The 21,474-nt window shown below is 26.3% G+C and overlaps 1 protein-coding gene across 1 annotated transcript in view; it reads right to left on the minus strand.

The window, feature by feature from the left end:
- LOC114126452 (uncharacterized) overlaps nucleotides 1-21,474 on the minus strand; it is a 155,283-nt gene that overhangs the window by 4,401 nt on the left and 129,408 nt on the right. Inside the window, 6 exon segments of the mRNA XM_050205558.1 lie at nucleotides 10,492-10,977; nucleotides 10,980-11,123; nucleotides 12,282-12,725; nucleotides 13,134-13,377; nucleotides 19,128-19,264; nucleotides 20,323-20,521. Of these exon segments, the coding sequence (XP_050061515.1) occupies nucleotides 10,492-10,977; nucleotides 10,980-11,123; nucleotides 12,282-12,725; nucleotides 13,134-13,377; nucleotides 19,128-19,264; nucleotides 20,323-20,521 (1,654 nt within the window).

Genomic DNA, 21,474 nt, shown 5'->3' on the forward strand with positions numbered 1-21,474 from the left:
ACTCGGGTACATCTAGTTTTGTACGAACGAATAATTTTTATCCAAAATTATAATTTAATAACAGCTATGGTAATTTTTCGAATACCTGCTACCAATACAAAAAAAAAAAAAAAAAAAAAATACAAAAATACAAAAAATACAAAAATATTCAAATATTTAGAAACAGGAACTCAAACCATCGACTATACTTAATATGGGTATTAAATAAATTGTGGGTCAGGTAGTAAGAAGTACAAAACATTACAACACACCTCAAAGAAATAAATCATAAAATAATAAAGTCTAAAAACTTGGTAGGAGAAAGTTGTTAGTCTACCCTGGGGATAAAACATAAATCCTAACATAATAAATTGTATGTATTTGCATAGAAAAACTATATAATAAAATGAACGATACAACACCATATACGAAATACGTAGGTATTGTTACATATTTCGATGCCAATATGGAATCAATGTATAATAGTAATATATAATTAATATAAGAAGCAAGAATCTAATAAACTCTAACAATATGAAACAATATTTTCAAAATAAATATTTTACGAGATTTTATTTTAGGATTGATATATATATATATACATGACTTGCAGAGAGGAAGTTAATTAAACAAGTATTTATAACAAAATGACGGCTGGTAGGAAAACTACGTAGACGTTAGATGGATCGAACAATAACAAATGATTTAAAAGGACTAAGGTAAGAGGCGAGCATTGAAGACGCGAAAAATCGAGAACTTTGATAGATATTTAATAAAAGAATCAAATGAAGGTCTGCTAAGTAAAAAAAAATTATCTTAAACGATGATAGAAGTTATTGATATTTCATTATTTAACGTAAAGTATACCAAAAAAATTTAATAGCAATATTTATTGACTATATTTTTGGAATTATTTTAGAACCAAATTTTGTATTGCAGTTGTAATATTATTAGGTTAATAATGATAAAAATATATTATATATATTAAACATTTAATCAATTTATAATAGTACGTGACTGGAGTCAATTCAATTAAATTAACTATATAAATTATATACCATTATGACCTATTATACGTTTATAATACTACCCGTGATGCATAACGTATAAAATTATTGTAGGTACCTATATGTTTGTTCGGCAAGAATTAAGTGACTTTTATATCTTTTAAGTAACGTAATTTTGAGTTACAAAAATATTTAACAGCTTTTTTTATAATTATTAGAAATATAATATTATTGCATACATATTATAAAATGCATATATTAGGAACTACCACATTGTATAATATGTATGTGTAGGTTAGGTACCTACCTATTTTTAATATATTATACATGACGGTTAGTTAATTTAATGGTTTTAAAGATACCTAATGAAATTATAACTTCTATAAAAATAAATAATAGATAATAACTACCTAGTAAATAGCCTGGAATACACTAAATGTATTGTACTTCAAACTATAAACGTATTAAACCTACTTAATATCGAAACATCACGAAAATAATCTCACAAACAGTTTTCAAAATGATAATATTATTGATATAATAATATAACAGCAACTAAGTAAAAACATTAGTCGTTATAACAACAATAAAATATACTGATTTAATTAAAAAGAAAAAGAACTACTTATTTTCAAATAATACATAGATTTTAAATCATTATTGTTTCTTGAACCATACCTAACAAAATATTTTCAGTAACTTCATTATTCTAATATATCTTGTTCGAATTTATAATAAGTTATTTGATTATAAATGTATGGGGTTTACAAAGTCATAATTTGTTGTATTATTATTACTAGTAACCACAAATTTTACTAATTTATTTTGTACATATCTATTGTGTTGTTTTATATTGTTAATTGTTTTTATTTAATTTGACTGTTCAAGTTTCAATGTGTATTAAATTTAGATATTTATAGATTTTTCACTGCTTACTGTTTGTATTATGTCATTTTACTTTATTTTAATTGTGTTAATAATTATTATTATACTATTATAATATTAATAATGTCAAAATGTCACGAAAAAATAAATAGTGGCCTGCTCAATATTTATGCGTACCAGAAAAAAAAAATTGAAATGACGCCCCTGCATCTATTTAAAGTATTTAAATAAAAATTATGAATAATATTTTAATATTTTAATTTTAGAGCCTAAATAAACGATTAGCTATATAGGCTGGTTCTTATGTAGGTATTATATGCCTGATATTTATAAATATTATAATATACTATCAATATATTCCTGTGAGAAGATGTATGAATTAGTCTGCTTTTCAAGTTTATTTTAACTTTCAATAACCACCAACAGTTATTATAATTTTGATTAAAACCTAACACAATATATTATTTTTATCTTTTATATATTTTTTCACACTTTTATCAAAAATGATGAAATTTACTATATATTATTGGTAATTTTAATTTGATAAGTATAATAATACAAAAATATATTCATTAAATCTAAAGAGTTTTGAATTTAACAAAATATTACAAAAAATATTAAAAAATATATATCAAGTAAATTTTTTACTATAAATTAAAATACAAATTACTTTTTATTTCTTTTGTAGGTACACTATTAAAAAACGTATAGAATATAAAGGATATAGGTATAAACTCGTATGTAAACATTTTAGGTATTAGATTTGTGTTCCTACTTAAAGAGTTTATTTATTTATTATTATTATTGTTTTCATTTCAGATTTTATCTATATTTTTACAAATAACAGGGGAAGTAAGTTTTATTGAAAACCATACAGGTAGGTAGCGTTTTTCACTATTCAAAGAGTCGCTTGTCATTGTTCATTAATCAAAAGTAATAATAATTAGTCATTGTTTGGAGTATGTCCATTCTCCAAACAATCTTCCATCATTTGCTAACGATAAACATCTATTAAAAACTGTTACATTATTAAAATATAATTTTACTAGGTAGTAGGTAGGTATTGTTAAAAATGAATATGCCAAATCTCTAAAGTTTAACTAAAACCATTTTCATTTTTAGGTTTAATACCTTCAGTAAATATATCGTTAATATTGATAATAAAACAAAAACACGCATCGATGTTAACCTATATGCTTTTAATTTCAAACTAATTTTATATAGCGATTTAAACGTTTTATTTTTGTTTATCGTTTCGGTCGAGGAGGGAGGTAATGTTTTTACTCGGTTAACAGATTGAACGTTTTTCCCATTTATCAACCAAAACTGACTTTTAACTTTTATTTACCGAGAAGAAAATACAATAATATTTTTTTTTGAAGAAACAAATTAGAATAAAGCTATACATATATGCGATGTAACATGCACAAATTTAAATAACAAAATAATAGTAAAAATAAAAAAATAAAAAAAGTAATAATATTACGTTAAACGATTTTTCTTCGTATATAATACGTTACATGTTGTATGTGTTTAATGAGATGTATATGGAGTGAAATTACGCTTCAAAAACAGTAACCCCCAGGTGTTTAAACATAACATTAACGAATGTGTACCTATGTATAAGCGATAGTCGTGCGTGCATATAATATCATAATCGGTATATAGTGTTGTAGGACAGAATAAAGGGATCTATCGCCTCAAGTATATTTCCGTCGCAACCATCACCGATGTTCTTTGCTGTAAAATACGGATGTATTATTACGACGGTGATTCGTATAGAAACATATATTAGGTTAGAATAAGTAGGTAGTTAGATATAGTTGGTAATTACACGAAAATATCACTGTTCAATTTCAATACTCGTAATATTAGTAATTCCAGTGGGTACTGCAATTTACCGCCATAACACCTAAGGAACTGCAGTATCAACATATATAGGTAGTATGTTGTCTACATACTATTATTGTCTTGTATGGCGCGACTGCAGGTGATTTAATATAATGTAACGATCGTGACGAATATTGTAATTTGTAAGTAATCCAAATTTTCCGACGTGTAATTTGAAGACTAAAATAAATTATTAAATTATACACACGTCCACTTATTAAGTAGAACGCTTGCGAGGTCTGAACTTCTCTAGTCAATTTGACACCATTAAGATTCCATTACACTAACACTAAAGTAAAGTTAGTTAATAATTAATTACTTTTATGGACTGCTCTGCAGCTATAGATTAATTATTATTTGAATGAAGATTTAATTTTAAAATTTGATTCCTATGATTACAAGACGTCAAATTTATGTTTGTTTATTATACCAAATATTAGTATAGGTAGTTAATGTATAAAAATACTAAAAAGATTTGCATTTTTTTAGTTTTTTCATTTAATGATTACTTATTACCGTTTCATAATATTTCTATATTAGGTACTTATGAAGTATAATGGAACATTTTTGTTATTTATGTACATTTATACTCAACACTCATAGTTAATAAGAACCATACGAACAATAAAAGAAGAATAGAATCCATTCATATTAATCCAGACAATTTATTAGATTTTATTAGTATTTATTATTTTGTTTTACTGTGACAAATTATTTCGAGGCGTGGTAAACAAATAACGAGTATTTGTTTTAACTGTTTCAAGCACCTTAAGTGGAAACACTGATGACATCAAACCAAGCTTATCTTAAAGTACACGCGATTTTACACTAGTTTACCAAGTTTGATAGTGATCGGAGATATATTGTTTGCAGTTGTACGAATTTTTAAAGTTAATACCGTAGAGTCGTCACGTCTGTAAATGTGTGACGGGTAAAAAGAAAAACGAGGGGTCATTAAGTGGCCCCGAGAAATCCAGTAAAAAATCGTCTAAAATCTTTAAAAAATTAAAACACGTGTTCAGTAATGATTTATGAGTACCCGATCCAGTCATGCGAGGAATGGGCTTCGCGTTTTTCCTAAAATTTCAATAGTTCTGATAATAACTGTTCAATAACCTCAAATACTTTTAGGGATGCTGCCGGAAATGAGAAGAAAGTCCAGCGTACAAGTGTATCAGACTTAACAAGAGACTATTGTGAAGGCACGAGATAAATATTAATTATTAAAATAAAAAAATCTCATTTCACTAGGTTAGACATGGATAGTTAGACGTCCCCCCCGGATCACTAGATAAATGGCGTACAACGAGGTAACTATAACCAACACCAAAATAATATGAAATGTATTTTAATTTTACACAAAATATAAAAATTAAATTACATAAAATCGTATATTACGTAGAAATAAAAAGTATTTATAATATATTATGGTGTAAATAATATTTTTAAATTTGTTGTGTTATTCGAAAAATTATGTTGCTTGCTCTCCTCTATTGGAAATGTCCTCTATAAATGTTTTTATTTCTTATAACGTATAACATTATTTTCATTAACTATCGTTATCCAAGAATAATTATGTCCATAGAAATTGTAAATGTAAACTTTAATATAGTTACTCCTGTATCATAGGTAAAGTACATTAATGTAGCAAGATAAGTTTTAGTGTTTTACTTTAAATACATACTTATACACTCGCTTATGACAGTATCTACACGTATACCTACAACATGTCAACTCACTGTTAACTCATAACTAAACAAATATTAATGAGTTATGCTATTTTCAGCAAGTACCTACCTACCTATAATATAAATAATAATTTAAACTTTATTTTAGTAAATAAAGTACACACAATCATACCTACAAACTGTTATATAAAATATGTACTGTATTTTCAAATCCAGGAAGTAGTCCGTAAATGTGAAAGAATACATACTTAGGGTACTTATAATAAATAAATAATTTATACTTCGTCTAGAACTTAAAAAAACAAACAAATGTGTATACAATTGTTTCTACTGTATCAAATAAAATACTTTATAATTGAACATTTTGCGGTCAATTAAAGTCTAATAAAAATTACAAATAACCATTTACTAAACAAAAACTTTCATTAAAACATTTTCTTATGCTGTTTTATTTGATTAAAAAAACAAGTAGGAATTTCTCCTAAAGAGTTGTAAACTACATTGAATATTTGTTTTTAATCTTAATCTTTAAAATTAATGGATTTATTATTATAACCTTTAAAGTAACTCTAACCGTAGGTATTAAGTTCTAATAATATTATTTTGTGAATAATTATTGATTGCCTTACAAGTTATACTTTATTACTGTCTTTTTAAAATTTTTGTTTTATTAACCAAGTATTGTTTCTGTATACCTATTACAAACAATGATGTGTTATCGTAAAAACATAATAGAATGCCAGTTACAAACAGTTATCTTAGACATTCCATAAATTATGATTTACTAATGATGACTACCTATTAACTTAAGTTGTTTAAAGTGTTTAAACCATTCAGAACAGTATTTCTAAATAATTTCATAATTAACCTTAATTCAATAGTTATTGAATTAGTCATAATTATAATGTAACTACTCGTATGTGAGATTTGATCACATTTAATATTCATTTTCCATATACATATACAATTATATTTTAATTTAAAAAAGTTTTTCTTTATATTTTGTTAAAATTGGCTATTTTAAATTTCTTAAAAGATCCCGTCCATGTTTTATATCAAAATAAACTTATACTATGCTAACAGTGCCGATGATTATCCCATAGCCCATCGGATAACATATCTATAAACATATTTAAATCCTTTATGAAGTTTATTTGAAAATTAATTTTTCACATTTTTTAAATTGAACTCAAACTTTTTAAAATAAGATTTTTAGATTTTAAAATTTGAATTAACCTAAATATTATTTTATGAAAAAAAAAGTTTAAAAATATTGTTGACAATTTTATTTTGTGTATTTACAAATATTCAGTTCTATTTTTTGTGCTTATTTTAGTGTTTGAAGTGCATATATTTAAGCGTTAAAAATGTACTTTGTTAGCGTTATAACTTCCAAATCCTGGTAATAAGTAATAACTAATTATAATGTTATTTTCAAAAAAGAACTTAACATTTTTAATTATTAAGAATTTTTAAAAATCACAGGATATCCATTCATCCATATCACAAGAGCACCTATATTTCTACCAATATATTTTTTCAGTTCTCATTTTTCTTATGAAACAAATATAATATTTAATATGATAATTTAAAAAAATAATCTTCTTTACCTTATAAAAAAATATCAAAATAAATCCCGACTACACGAAACGTGCCTGTTTTTGACAATGGTCGATTGAATTTTAATAAGCATCTACATGAAATACCGATAATTTATTACTCTTCCTGTATAGTACCTATTTACTTAAAAGGTGACTGTGTAATATATTTACCCTTAAACACTTTCCAAAAGTATAAAACACCTCAGGGCCCGTTAATCAGCTCTGTTATTAGTAGTTTGCTTAAATAATATATAAACATATAATAATGCATATAAAGTGTATATTATATTATACACAATAGGTAGATACAAATGCGTAGATATAAAACAAAACTTTACATAATATTTTTCCCGTGTCATCATGTTATTCAGTGTGTGAAATATGTAATAAAACAACGAAATAATATTATTATCATCACGGGTAAACAACATTATTGTACAAGTCGGTAAACGTAAAACGCGTTTGACCGACTACAGGCTATAAGTACTAAACAGTACAGTATCAATCTTATAAATTGTCTTTGATATCCCTAATATAATAGCGTTCCTATTTTTTGTTTCACAGGATTTTTAAGCCACTAACCTACGAGTATAAAAAAGTATTACACCTACACAGGTAAAATAACTACTCGAAAAAAATATTCATAAATTCGTTGTACACACGTAAATGTCTACTCGCGTAGAATATCTATAACCAGTCCATACGCTATCGCTATCCATCTGTATTATTATATGGAATAATATAATAATAATATTATAACCCCGTCCTAGTGTCTCTGGTCGTCTTCTATCTATCACGCACCTGCAAATACACAGTCATATCTCTCACGTATTAAACATTTATTCTTGTCTCTTGTACAAGTGTCTATCGTACCGGAAACGCACGTATAATCATTTTACTGCTGTTGGTTCGTTGTCGGCAGTCGCGGCGGCAATAGTGGTGCTAAAGGTATTAAGGTGTATATATTATTATATCTGTATAAATATATATATATTATACACATCCCCACTACTTACACTCTATACCACCGTCACCACCTATAACAGATTACTATCTTCAGTTGTCGTTGACTATATACCTACGAAAATGACGCTGTTTTCTTTGGAACCAACGTGTACACACATATTTTGTATAATACACACACTTGTTGTTACAATCAAAAATCACACATCGATAAACACAGCTTCCGATTGCACATAGTAGCTATTATTATTATTATGTGTGTGCGGGTATATACCTACGGGTACAGCGCTCGGCTGTAATATACGGAATATTGTTATGCCAACAACGCCTTCGTCGCGTTTTATATATACAAAGATTCGCACAGTCACAAAGACTGCAAAGACGAAGGAAGCGATACACGTGGTACCGGAAGTTGGGAGAGAGAAACAAGGATTATCTCGGCTGTTTCCGGTCCGTCGGGTGTGCACGCCATTACACCAAAGCTCCTCATATTTCCCCTTTCAACCTGCGAGAGCTGACAAAAGTTATAATTCTTATAAATATATTTTATTTATTTTTCATGCACACCACATTTATATTAAGACACATATATTATTATTATGATCGTTGTTGCGCGCCTACAGTATGCGTGTACGCGTTCATAATATAGCGTTAAGAACAGATAGTATATAGCTGTTATCTATACAATCGTTTAATTTGGGTTGCTCGATTTTCCAGCTACTGATTTTAGCTTCACTGTTTCATCTAAATATCCAACGCATATATAATACACTTTCAACGCGATGCCGGAATTTTTGAGAATGCGGAAACTATTTGGTTGTATAGGGCAGTAAATTTATAGTGGTGAATTTTTTTTTTTTAGTACAAAGTGTGTAGTAGTTAACCAAGTAAAAAATAGGTTTATGTTTAATTTTTCACATTGTTAAAATGTTTTAACTTCGACGCTTTGTATACCTATTTTATAATTATTTCAACCGTCAACATTTATAGTTCAAAATTTCGTATGAATAATAATATCTATCATAATATTAAGTAAATAATTAAAACTCGATTTGAACAAATTTCTTCTAATTTCTAATTTTAAATTTATAAAAAAAAAATATAGTTTATTATCAACTTTTTTTTTTCTAAATTGCAGTTATAGATATTTATGAATAACTTAGTATTAAATTTTCAAGCTTTTTAATTATGTGAATATTTATATCTAAAATTTCAAATGACTAAAAATCAATAAAGATAAAATAATTTCGAATATTTTATTATATATTGAAATAAACTAATGTTTTAAATAAGTACATAAAAATTCTTTAAAATTGTAAGTATCTACCGTTATTTGTATTTGAATTACGAGTACAATAAATTAAGAAAATCGATTTTTATCAAAAACTGATTTTGTGTGAAAATGCCAGTCTTTCCTTAATTTTTTTTTTTGGACATTTTTAATTTTCGAGGTTTAATCTTATCACCCACTCCCCTTTCAATGTTGAAGTATTTTTCTTGATTAAAAAGTTGATGATAAATACAAAAAAAAAGAATAAAAGACACATCTTTGTAAAATTAATACATTCATCACTCCGCTTGGAATTTAAAATATAAGTCATACAAGTAAATTATTGTTTTTAAAAATAATAACATTTTGATGTTACACAAATAATTTTAAATGTAAAGATAAAACTGTATATAGTAAAATTAATTTTGCATTTAAATAATAGTTTTTAAAAAGTATGATAATTAAAACAAACCGTTTATTCATATTTCCATTATTTACGATTATTTCAGTACATTATTGTTCAGTACCTATTTATGATTATTTTTCAAAGCACTTTTGCTTATAGGTAATATTACTTGGCCTATAATAAATTGCCTAAAAAATGCAAATCATTGGTTGCCAAACTTTTTTTAGCGGAAACAGGAAATGAACCTTTTTAATTTTTGGTAGAGATATAGTATTATACGGTGGCCTATATATCATGTATATAGGCAGTAGGTACCTATGTTAAATTATACTTTATAAGTCTAAAACGTAAAATGAAATTCTTCTTATGTATTTATGATATTATAGCTATTATTAAAATAATTCAAGAAAATAGGTAGGGCGTTGGTATATCCTACACTATTAATGTCAATTTTATGGAGGCTTGTAACTAATATTTTTTCTATAGAATGTTATTTTATTTATATTCATTTTCTCTTATTTTTTGTTGCATATAATTTATAAAAACGTGTTTGGTTGTCACTAAAAGACGAAAACCATGTACAGATTAAATTCTGTCATAATTTAATAATATATGATGATATGACAAGATTTTTAGAGAAACGATAACTGCTAAAGCAATATATGTATGTTAACATTAATTAGAGTTTACGTAACTTAAAATTATCAAAATCATATGTTATTACATTCACGTGTGTTTAAAAAATTAAAACTCAGATTGATCGTGTGTTTTGTGTTAAAAATGTTAAAGCTAGTAAACCTACCTGAGTTATCTCCGATGTCGTCAATAATATAGTTGGAATTGTCGTTGTCATTTACATCGTTAAAAGGCACTGCTGCAACATTGATCATTCCTTTGATAATCGCAGATATAGTGCTCCCATAACTATTGTAAATCCTTCCACGATATATTCCAGGTTCTACGCTGTCGTCGATTACAAATACCACTTTCTGGACTGCATTCTTAGTATCCAGATTATAATCACCTATATTGCTATCCACCACGTCTTCCTCGGGATCAAAATAGTAATCACCATCGTCTTGTTCGTTTATACTATCTCTACTATTTCCATTATTATTATCGGTTATAGTGACGCCAGTCACATTAAATGCAACCGCAACTGTTGCAGGTGGTTCTCTGGGTGTGGATTTAAAAAGCTGTAAAACGTAATTATTGAACCGATGTTGATGATAATGTATCGACGACGTGTTCAACGAACACGTAATGCAAAATCGGGTTCTTCTATTAGCGTAGTGACGATTCCTTCCACTTTGGTCCCACAAGCATACGACAAGGTTGTGTTGGAGTCTTCGTTCGATAGTTCTTTTTTTGATATTGACCGACAATCAGTGATTTCTTGAAGATCTCTACTACCCTGATTGATCATTGTTTTGTCTATAAACACAACATAAAGTTAAAGTTAGAATATAAAATAATATGTTAAATTACAGTTTAATACTATTCAACTAATTAAACTATAATTAAAGTAAAATACAATCATGATTTCAACATAATAAATAATACTGTTTTGAGATATAATAATATAAATTGAATATGGGATTTTTGTCATTACAATACGCAATAGCGGAGTTTATTATGATATATTGATATGTAATGTATACACATTTTCATATATATATATAAAATGAAATAATAATGTCGTTTTAGTACACACAGATTACAAAAAACAAATAAATACAAATTAAAATATAAATTAATAAGTATAGTATTTTAGATTTATATTAATATCTGATCTTTTTTTATTAATATAGATTATAGTTTAATAAATTCTGTGTTAATAATATATTATATAATAGCGTGAAATAATTGTGTTTAGCAATAGCCAACAATGATGTTCCAATCATTACTTGAGTACTTAAGTATTAAGAAAATGTTCGGAATACATTTTTAAATTATTTGCTTTTAGTGTTTTTACGATTTTTATAGAACTAATAACTTTATTATTATATATTTACAATGTAATTATATAAGATCGACAGTTATTAAATTAAAGACCTTTAAAAGGGCCAATATAATTATTCAACACCCAACAACTAACTACTCTCCTAAACATGATTTTTCCTCTGTTATAATAAACCTAAAGAAGAGGTATGTATATAGGTATTTCCATTTTTTAAATAGAAAAGAAAATGCTGCACATTTAAACACTCATTGGTTACAATCTTTAACCATTATTATACTTTATTAACATTATGAAGTGTACATATATACCTATGATTATATGATATTTTATATTATATGATTATTAAACGTTAAAGTGTAAAAACTAAAAAAAAGTATAGCACTCTTTTTAACAAAATGTATATTTGAGTTCACTAACTATACTGTTATTTCTATAAACAAATCATAACATAAATTTTGACGAAAAATTAAAAAATATTTAAATAAGCTTTCTCCAAAATATCAATGTACCTAGTAATAATATACCACAATATTTAAATATCGGGGTTAGTAAACAATTTCATGAAACGAGTTTTCCTGCAGTGAGGATAAAATAATTGATGTTGAGTGTTTAATGTCAACTAATTTTACCTGTTATATGATAAACGCAGGGTTTGTTTTGTATACCCATTGCGTTGACGGCCCGGCATTCTAGTCGACCGTGAAGAAAGTTTGGACGAACTGCGCTTGAAGAGGCTGAAGCTGCGGCCGATACGACTGATAAATACGATTTTAATACCGGCGTACTTGTGGTAAATGTATATGATATTCCACCATCACTGCCTTGGACAGCTGTTTCCGTAAGTAATGAGTCTAGTTCTCTTATTGATCGCCCAGTTAATGTCATTTCATTGGATTCAAGGGGACTTCTATTGTGGGTTTCTAGTTCTGCTTGTTCAGGATAGAATTTCCAATGGTATTCGTTGGTCGGTGGATGTCCATGACCTGCCCGACATCGAATCACTGGCCCGGTGGCTGGGTCGGATTTTTTCGTAACAACATAAATATCTTCACGATGCTGGCACACCGGAACATCTATTCACGATTAAAAAACACATACAATAATTATTAAAATATAGTTCAAATTTTACCATAATTTATAATATAAATAACCGATAATCTATAAACTTTATTTAAGTAAATTGTCAACTATTTTTAACGAGTTCATAGCGAATGACACTTAAGTTGATTTAATAATAATAAAACATTTGTTTAAATAAACATTCTTCGATGAGTTGAAAGTTACACACAAAACATTTTGATATCTTTACTTTTATTTTTTGTTTTTACGTATTTCTAGTATTTATAATTATGATACATCACATATTATAGTCATGGGTACTTACTAACTGTTCGTGTTGGTTTTTTTTGTCAATTGAGAGATAATTTAATGGCATTATTTAAAAATATAATATCATATACCAATAATAACATTGTACTCACGTTTTACATACAAGCGAACAGTATTACTGATCGTTTTGTTGTTCTCGTTGCTGTCGCTGTCGATCCCATTTGTCGCCTGGCACGAATATTTTCCCGCTGCAGCGGCCTTCACGGATTGCAAAACTAAGCTACCCAACTGGCTGTACTGTATAACGCCACCTGCCAGCCTGTTGTTTCTCTTTTCGCCCCTTTTGTCTCCGTCGTCCGTTCGTCTTTTCTCCGTCTCTTGCGTCAGCCGAACACCCTACGTCGCAATAATTAAATGGGTACATTGTACATATTATGGTGTGTATAATTAGCTCGAGGTAGTGCACAAAGCGGTCGTCGGCAATGGAGACACTCAATGACGGGTGAAAACAAATTAGATCTGAATTATTGTGTTACAATGCATTTTAAAGCAATTCACTTTAAGAGTGGTTTGACATACTTCACATACAAACATACTGTTACATTACGAATGCACCTATATATACACACGGCCATCGATAACTCCAGTTCTCGTTCGCCAAATAATACACGAGTCTAAAATAATGGTCTATACGTATAGGTATATTATAGGTACCACAAATTTGATTGCGTCAAGCTCGAGCGTTTTCTCGAATTTCGATTTATATAGTATATACACTGTGTGGTGAACGCAATAATTATTGATTGCTAATAATTTCAACTCAATGCAAATCCACCATTACGCCGTATAGTGTTGGGTACCATAAACTAATAATATATTGATTATCGCCAACAAATAACCTCCTTTGACATGAATAAATTATTCGAATAAAAGTGCGAACGAACAAATAGATAGACCAATAATTGGACGACATCAATATTAAATCGTTTTGTTTAATAATAGTAGACGTTTAATAGAATTGATATGATTATGAATTGGCGAATGATATGTTGTATGAAAAAGAATGAGTTTTTCTACTGTTTTTAAATCAAAATATTATTATTGATCGTTTTATTTCGTTCCAATTGTTCATTAGTCATTTATTTATACAATTACAGAAGATTTCGTGGATTGAATTATTATACACTATTCATGAGTTGATTTGATTTTAATTATTCAGTGGGTATAGTTACTAGATACCTGTCAAATTAATTTAACCAATCACATTTATTAGACGATCAAATAAATCGTTAGCAACAAATAACTATTGAATAAATGTGTATAGTCTTTACTTGATATCGATAATATCTATTACAAGAAATTGATTGTTATAGGTACATTTGTAACTTATAAACTTAAAATATAAAATATACTAAGTATTTTATAGGTTGGAAATTTGATGCGAATTAATAAAATTTATTGTATGACATGAATGGCACGAGAATAAGTCACTGTATAATCTTTTATATTAACAATTTTCCAGTAAAATTTTAATGTACACAAAGCACAACGATGCTTGGTAAAATCTTTTTGATTATGTGGACACAACCAGTGTTAGAATTTAAAATAGCTATATTGAATAACTAAATAACTAAATATTTGTTTATAATTAATTATTAGATTTACCCTCAGAATCTAGCAGGTCAGTGAATGTAAATTACATTAGCTAGGTATCTACATTAAATTATTATATACCAAGATACATAATATGTAAATAGTGATTAAATATATTATTAGTCAGTATTCAAATATTGCAATCTGATTATTATTTGCCGGCGTACTTCAAAGTAAATAAATAACTTTTTTTATTTTTATTTAAGTGAATATTATATAGTTTCACAAGTAAATGATTTAATAACAATAACAATGCTTTTAAAAACATGTTTGATAAATGCTAACACTGTCTTTCATATAGTAGGTAATATTGTAGCTTATGTCAAATTTTAATTTTAATTCTTAATATTTACAAATTAACGACATATTCAAGAACGAATATTTTAGTATTTATTCTTCAAGAAATAGATATGAATAATTATGATGACTCATATATAAATAATAATAATGTAGAAGTTCTAATAATTAATACTAATCCCCATACATGGGAATATAGTCATGTATATTATGTAGCTATATGCCACATGCAGTCATATTGGATATTGATATTATGTAAAATTAATACAATAATTCAATTTATAAAATAATAAAACAATACCTAAATAATATTTGATTATTTCGTTGAATTTAAATAATACATTTTATTATTTTTATGAAATGTAATAAAATTAAAATTATTATAAATTTTAAATTGTATATTCAATTCATGGCCGTTGTAAATAATTTACCTTATTGAGGTAGTACTAATTAAAATTAAGAAAAACAGATACAAGCAAATTATTGAAACGTAATAACTAATATTATATATTTAATGATATAAAATCACATATTCTTTAAACGATTAATAACAATGTTCATTATTTTTTTATAATTCAAAAATTATTTGTGGGTACTGGGGGAATTCAAAACAGTACGTGTTTTAGGAATTTTACTTAACGCAATGAAATTTTCAAAATATTTAGATTTATTTTAAGATATTTTCTATTCATACCATGGACCAATTTACATGGTTTTAAGGTATCTAATCTGTCATTGATATAAAACTTAATAACAATAATATTAATATATTATTATTTGGAATTTATATGGTATAAATATTATGCTTTTAAATACTAATATGATAAATTTACTGTGTTTTCGTCGAAAATTAAATTAACCTACCTAGTAATAGATATTAATAGTAAAATAAATTACTTTATTAGCAATATAAAAAAACATATTATCAAATTACTTGATGACATAGACTGACGGTCTGTCTCCGTTTAGAATTGTTTTTTGTATACAATGATATAATATCATTGAATTTAAATTTAACACATCCATCACAGTGACTCACTCGACACCTACTCGAAAATTAGTGTACAGCACAACGACAGTATCCACTTGTCCACTTTTTATATTATTGTATCATTATATATTTTTGATTGATTTCGAGATAATGATAAATGATAATATTATATTAAAAAAATTTATGAAATATATAATTATTCATTAAAATCAAATAATTTTCTAAATATCTAAAAGAATGCAATTAGAAGATTAAACCGAATAATACATTTATATTGTAGTTATATAAAAATAAAAATTTTAATATTATAATTTAACGTATCACAAATGTACCTAACATAAAACAGAACCTACCATTTATATATATTATGTTGTATTAAGTATAGATATATTACATACAATTATAATTATATATAATTTAAGAAAAAATTATTACGATATTTAAGTTTTATTTACTATATTTACACTAATTAATGAAAAATGCTGGGTACGCAATATTGTAACTCATCATAGTGTTCACTAACAAAGTGAAGCAAATTATGTAGATATCTATAAAATTTAGTTAACTAAGTAGTCGGTCATCTAATATTCGACAGTATAACTTAAAATAATTTACAAGTTATAAAAGAGAGTAATATGTTAAATTTTTATTTCCATTGGAAAAATATTAAATTTCTCAAGTTGCTTATTAAAAAATACATTAAAAAAAAAAAAATGCCATTGTGATATTTATATTTATTTTAGTTACTATTTATAGTAATACCTAAGTATATTATAAATTTATAAATCAATAAAATAATAGTTATATAATACATTTTTAAATAAAATTTATAAATATAATTAATTATTAAGCTGAGTTATAATAACGTATTTTCTTAATAATTTAATCACTAATAATGTCTCTCGTCTACACTATAATCAAAGCATTGAATGTTAAGTTTGAAGCTAAGCTCATATTTAATTAACTTGTGAACTTCAAAAAATTGTAAAATTAAATTAAAAGTAATGATATCATAACAATTAAAATAAAGAGAAAAACTGTTTTACGAGTACTAAATACTATATTACAGATTAAATTATATGTATAGATAATTTTAGTTCGAGTATTAGTATAGGATCTTAAATAATGTAAATTTGGTCAAGTTATAATTTTTCGAATAAGCTGCATTTAAAAATGATTTAATAATAACTAAACACGTGTCTATGATTGCCACTCAATATTAGTCTTTGGTAACGCGTTAAATTTAAAAGTCAACAGAGTAAAAAGTAACTTGTCAATTTACAAATTACTTAGAACTTTTCAATAGTACCTATAATAGATAGTTTTTGGCGTCTTTGTAAAATTGTAACTAATTTATTTTCAGTCATGCGATAAAGTGTTATTTTATTTGTTTACATTTCGAAGCAGTGATAAATCATCAGAAGTTTAGTTTATTAGGTGTAGGTATATAGTGTTATTGTGGTTTTTTACCGTTGAGGGTTTGGTGTTATTTTATTTTTTTATCCGTGATGATCACGTTGTTGTCTTTTTTTTTATCTACCATGTAGGTCTTACATAGCTATATAGTATATATGTATAGGTGGGTAATATGAATAGTGCGTGTCAATTCTTATACCGTGATTGTTTAAGTGTATACTTTTATATTATTTATCAATGCGATGCACGTGATTTGTCATTTCCCTCTACCGTTTTGGTCCATAATAGAAACCATATACGAGAACTTGAAAAAATAAATAAATAAAAAAGATAGGGAGACAAGTGATGTATTCACAATAATACATATAATATAATATGAGATGATGGTTCTATAATATGCTTTTCATTTGTAAATGATCCTTTTCATATCTACCACCCGAGAATTATTGTTAGTATATAGTAAAGATGACAACTACAAAATTACTCTTACGGTGTAAATAATAAATCTTCCTACAATGATACATAGACGGGGTGGCGTGGTGTGGGCATGGAAAAATAATAATACTTGTATTTGAGGACATCCATTTTTCCCTACCCTTTAAATCATATTTCAACCCTACATTTTTAACGTTCACATGTTAATAATATAGTCGTAGTACTTTAAAACAAACAATACATCCATTATCGTTATTTTTTACAGATACTCGTACTCTATTGACACATATAGTATGTTATAGAACTTTGAATGCGTTATATATTATGATTATTTTTTTTCTCATTATAGTATGTCCCAATTTAAGTATAAAATATTTAGGCTTTTTCATGAAAAATACGTATTGTTTATATTTTGATTTGCTTAAGCTTTTTAATTTATTTATTACAGATCTTTTTATCTAATTAATTAAAGTTTTAATTTATCACAATAAAAATATTGTATACGTATAAATAGATTTTCACAGTTATCCTTTATAGGGCTGCAAGAGCGTGGACCGTTTAGTATTAATTAAATTATGATAGAATATAATATTATTATAATATATATTAATTCTCGTCGGTTATATATTAATATTTATTTTTCGATTTACCTTGGCACTATTTATAACTCAATGTATTTATTGCTTAAAATTGTAATCCATGATTAATGTTGTTTCATAATATTATCTAACAATGGTGAATATATTTAGAGAATCCACATTCGTGGTTATTAAATAAGTACATACTCAAACTTTGAAAGATAACTTAAACTTTGGAATACAGCGTGTGAATCGTTTTGGAATACAATGATTCAAACTTTGAAATTTGAAATAATTATTTAAATTTAAATTGATATATATGTATATTGTATACATATATTCATTTGATTAATTGTATTCCAAATACAATTCAATTTTTTCTTCGCAGAACTTAATCAATTTAATACGTTAGTAATGGTTATTATTGTCACTATTAACGTGCATGTACGTACAATAGTAGGTGGGTGCCTACGTGAAGTATTAATGAAAGTACTAATGATGTATTAAGTCTCAATTCCCAGAAGAAGAAAAAAGTCATTCTCCTACATTAAGATGAATCCAGACGATGTGTTTTGGAACGGGCACACAATGTAGGTAGTATATTTAATTTTAAATCGAGTTTAAAAAGTTTTCAAGTAAGTGTATAAAACAGAAATATTTTATTGTACACAGAAGATATATGTTGTTATTAACACTTTGTTGTACTATATTGGCAAAATATATACGACATTGAAACGTACAATTCAAATAAACACCAGTAAAGATCGATTACTCACGTTGTGGTACCAACTGTAACGGATGGTAGTTGACGGATTGGCTCGGGCAGCGCATTCGAAGTAAACGTCATCTCCAGGACCAATACTTCCGGTGTCCGGCATACGTTTTCCAAATCGTAACTCTACTATTGGAGGGTCTTGAAAAATAACACAAAAATACAATGCAATAACTATATATTATCTGTATGTGGGTGAGTATAAATGATGGGCGAAGAGCATACTGCTATATGACGAAAACACGTAACTATTTCATATTTGATTTTAATAAAATAATTATGTCATAATACGTTTAACTACTATTACTATATAGAACGACATTACGTTGGTTGTATATATTATTGACATTATGATAGCAAAAGGCTATAATCATTATTTATAATTGTTCTTTTGCACGTTAACATAATATTTTCTATACTAAATATCATTGAAGTATATCATTTGTATAGAGCTATTAAACTATTAATATGCATACCACTATAATATCTATGCAGTATTTACTATCTACTATTTTTACAATATTTCTATGATAGACCGAAGATAGGAGTATTAATTGTCCACAGTACACTTATGTTTTGGGTGTAATCAATAATTTATAATAATCTTGAGACTAGTATAGTTCTAATAATTTTTTTTTTTAACCTACAGATCAGACGATTTCAACTAAGTATATTTATCAAAGTCATCAGATTATCTGGTTGTTGGTAGGATATCGGTGACGCATACGAATCTTTAGGTGTTGGGCAAGATAATAGTTATTTAAAATATAGGCTATCGTAGTGGAGCCAGTGGAGGTGTGAAAGGTAAGTTATTGAGTTGTGTAATTCTAATCCTAAGGACTATGTCAATAATTAATATGCTCGGAATTTAATTGAGTAGAAAACTAGTTTATAATTATACATGAGGAAACGTAAAAATTAGATACTTAAAGCCATAAAATTCAAATTTAGTAGAAATGATTAAAAAGAAATGTATGTAGGAAATTAAAAAAAAAAAATTGACACCTATAATTATTTATGTTTATGTATATAATGACATACTTATTATACATTACTCGTACTTGTTTATTATAGAAATTCCAATAGACTGAAACTTATTTAAAAATTGTATTTTATATTCCAGTACTATTATATCACCTTTAATAAGTACCTATATAGAGATTACAAGTACTCTACATAATATGCTATTAATAACTTACATTGAACATCCAATGTTATTTTGGTTTCGACGTAATGACGGTCGACTGTTTTAATGACCGGATTGTATGCATGACAAACTAAAGTTGATTCATTGTCATCATTTTCATTAATAACTGCAGATTTTGGACCCCAAAGTACGAAACTTAGAATACTTGTGGTCACGACCAATTCATCTTTGTCCGTCACTATTTCTGGTGTCTACATGGAAAACAAACATAACATATTATTCTATTGCATCGATCTTCTTAATATCAATTAAGCACACATTTTTTTGATTTCTGTTGTTTAAGTAAAATGCAGGTACATTATACACATAGAGACAATTTAATGAAAATAATTAACTCAAGTTAAGTTAAGAGAATACAAGATTGATGATAAATTAGCAGTTAACAAATCGTAAATTTAACTATAGTAAGTTATAAGACAACATTGAAAAAATATGATCTTAACTCAGTTTTAAAAAAAAACTAATTTATTAATAATTTAACAAATTTTAATTTTTATATCAAATATTAATTGGACCATATTAAAATAATGTAATTTATAATTTATAATTTTATTAAAAAAATTGTTATTGCAATTCTCGCGGTGTTCAATTAAAAAAATTAAAACCTTTTAATGTACAGTTTATTTGCAGATTTTTTTTTTTTTAATGTTGAAATATTTATTATATTTAAGCAATAATATCATTTAAAATATGTAAGTAGTACAAACATATTATAATAATATTGTTATTGAATATATATTTTATACCTTTATGCCTATTTAATATAGGTACTAAGGTATATCTACACATTAATTTATTTTATCAAGAAAAATAACAGAAGTATTTGTATTGATATAGTATAGGATTATTTTTATTTTTATATTTATGTATAAAACCATCAACATTTTAACATTTTTTTTAATCTAATGAATTATTTTTTAATCTACTAAAAAAGCTAAGTTATTGATGCCAGTAGCGTAATTTGGTCATGTTTGTAGGGGGGATGAAATGATTTTACATTTTACCTATACTATATCCAACCTAACCCCCCTCCCAAAAAAAAAATTGTATTTATCATAACTTATGATTTGTAAGCATCTCCTTAGTCATAAAGACTTATTTATATCAGTAAATAAATGTGGTTAACTCATAGACCTTATACTAA

The sequence above is a fragment of the Aphis gossypii genome, chromosome X, assembly GCF_020184175.1.
Source record: "Aphis gossypii isolate Hap1 chromosome X, ASM2018417v2, whole genome shotgun sequence".
Classification (NCBI taxonomy): Eukaryota; Metazoa; Arthropoda; class Insecta; order Hemiptera; family Aphididae; genus Aphis; species Aphis gossypii.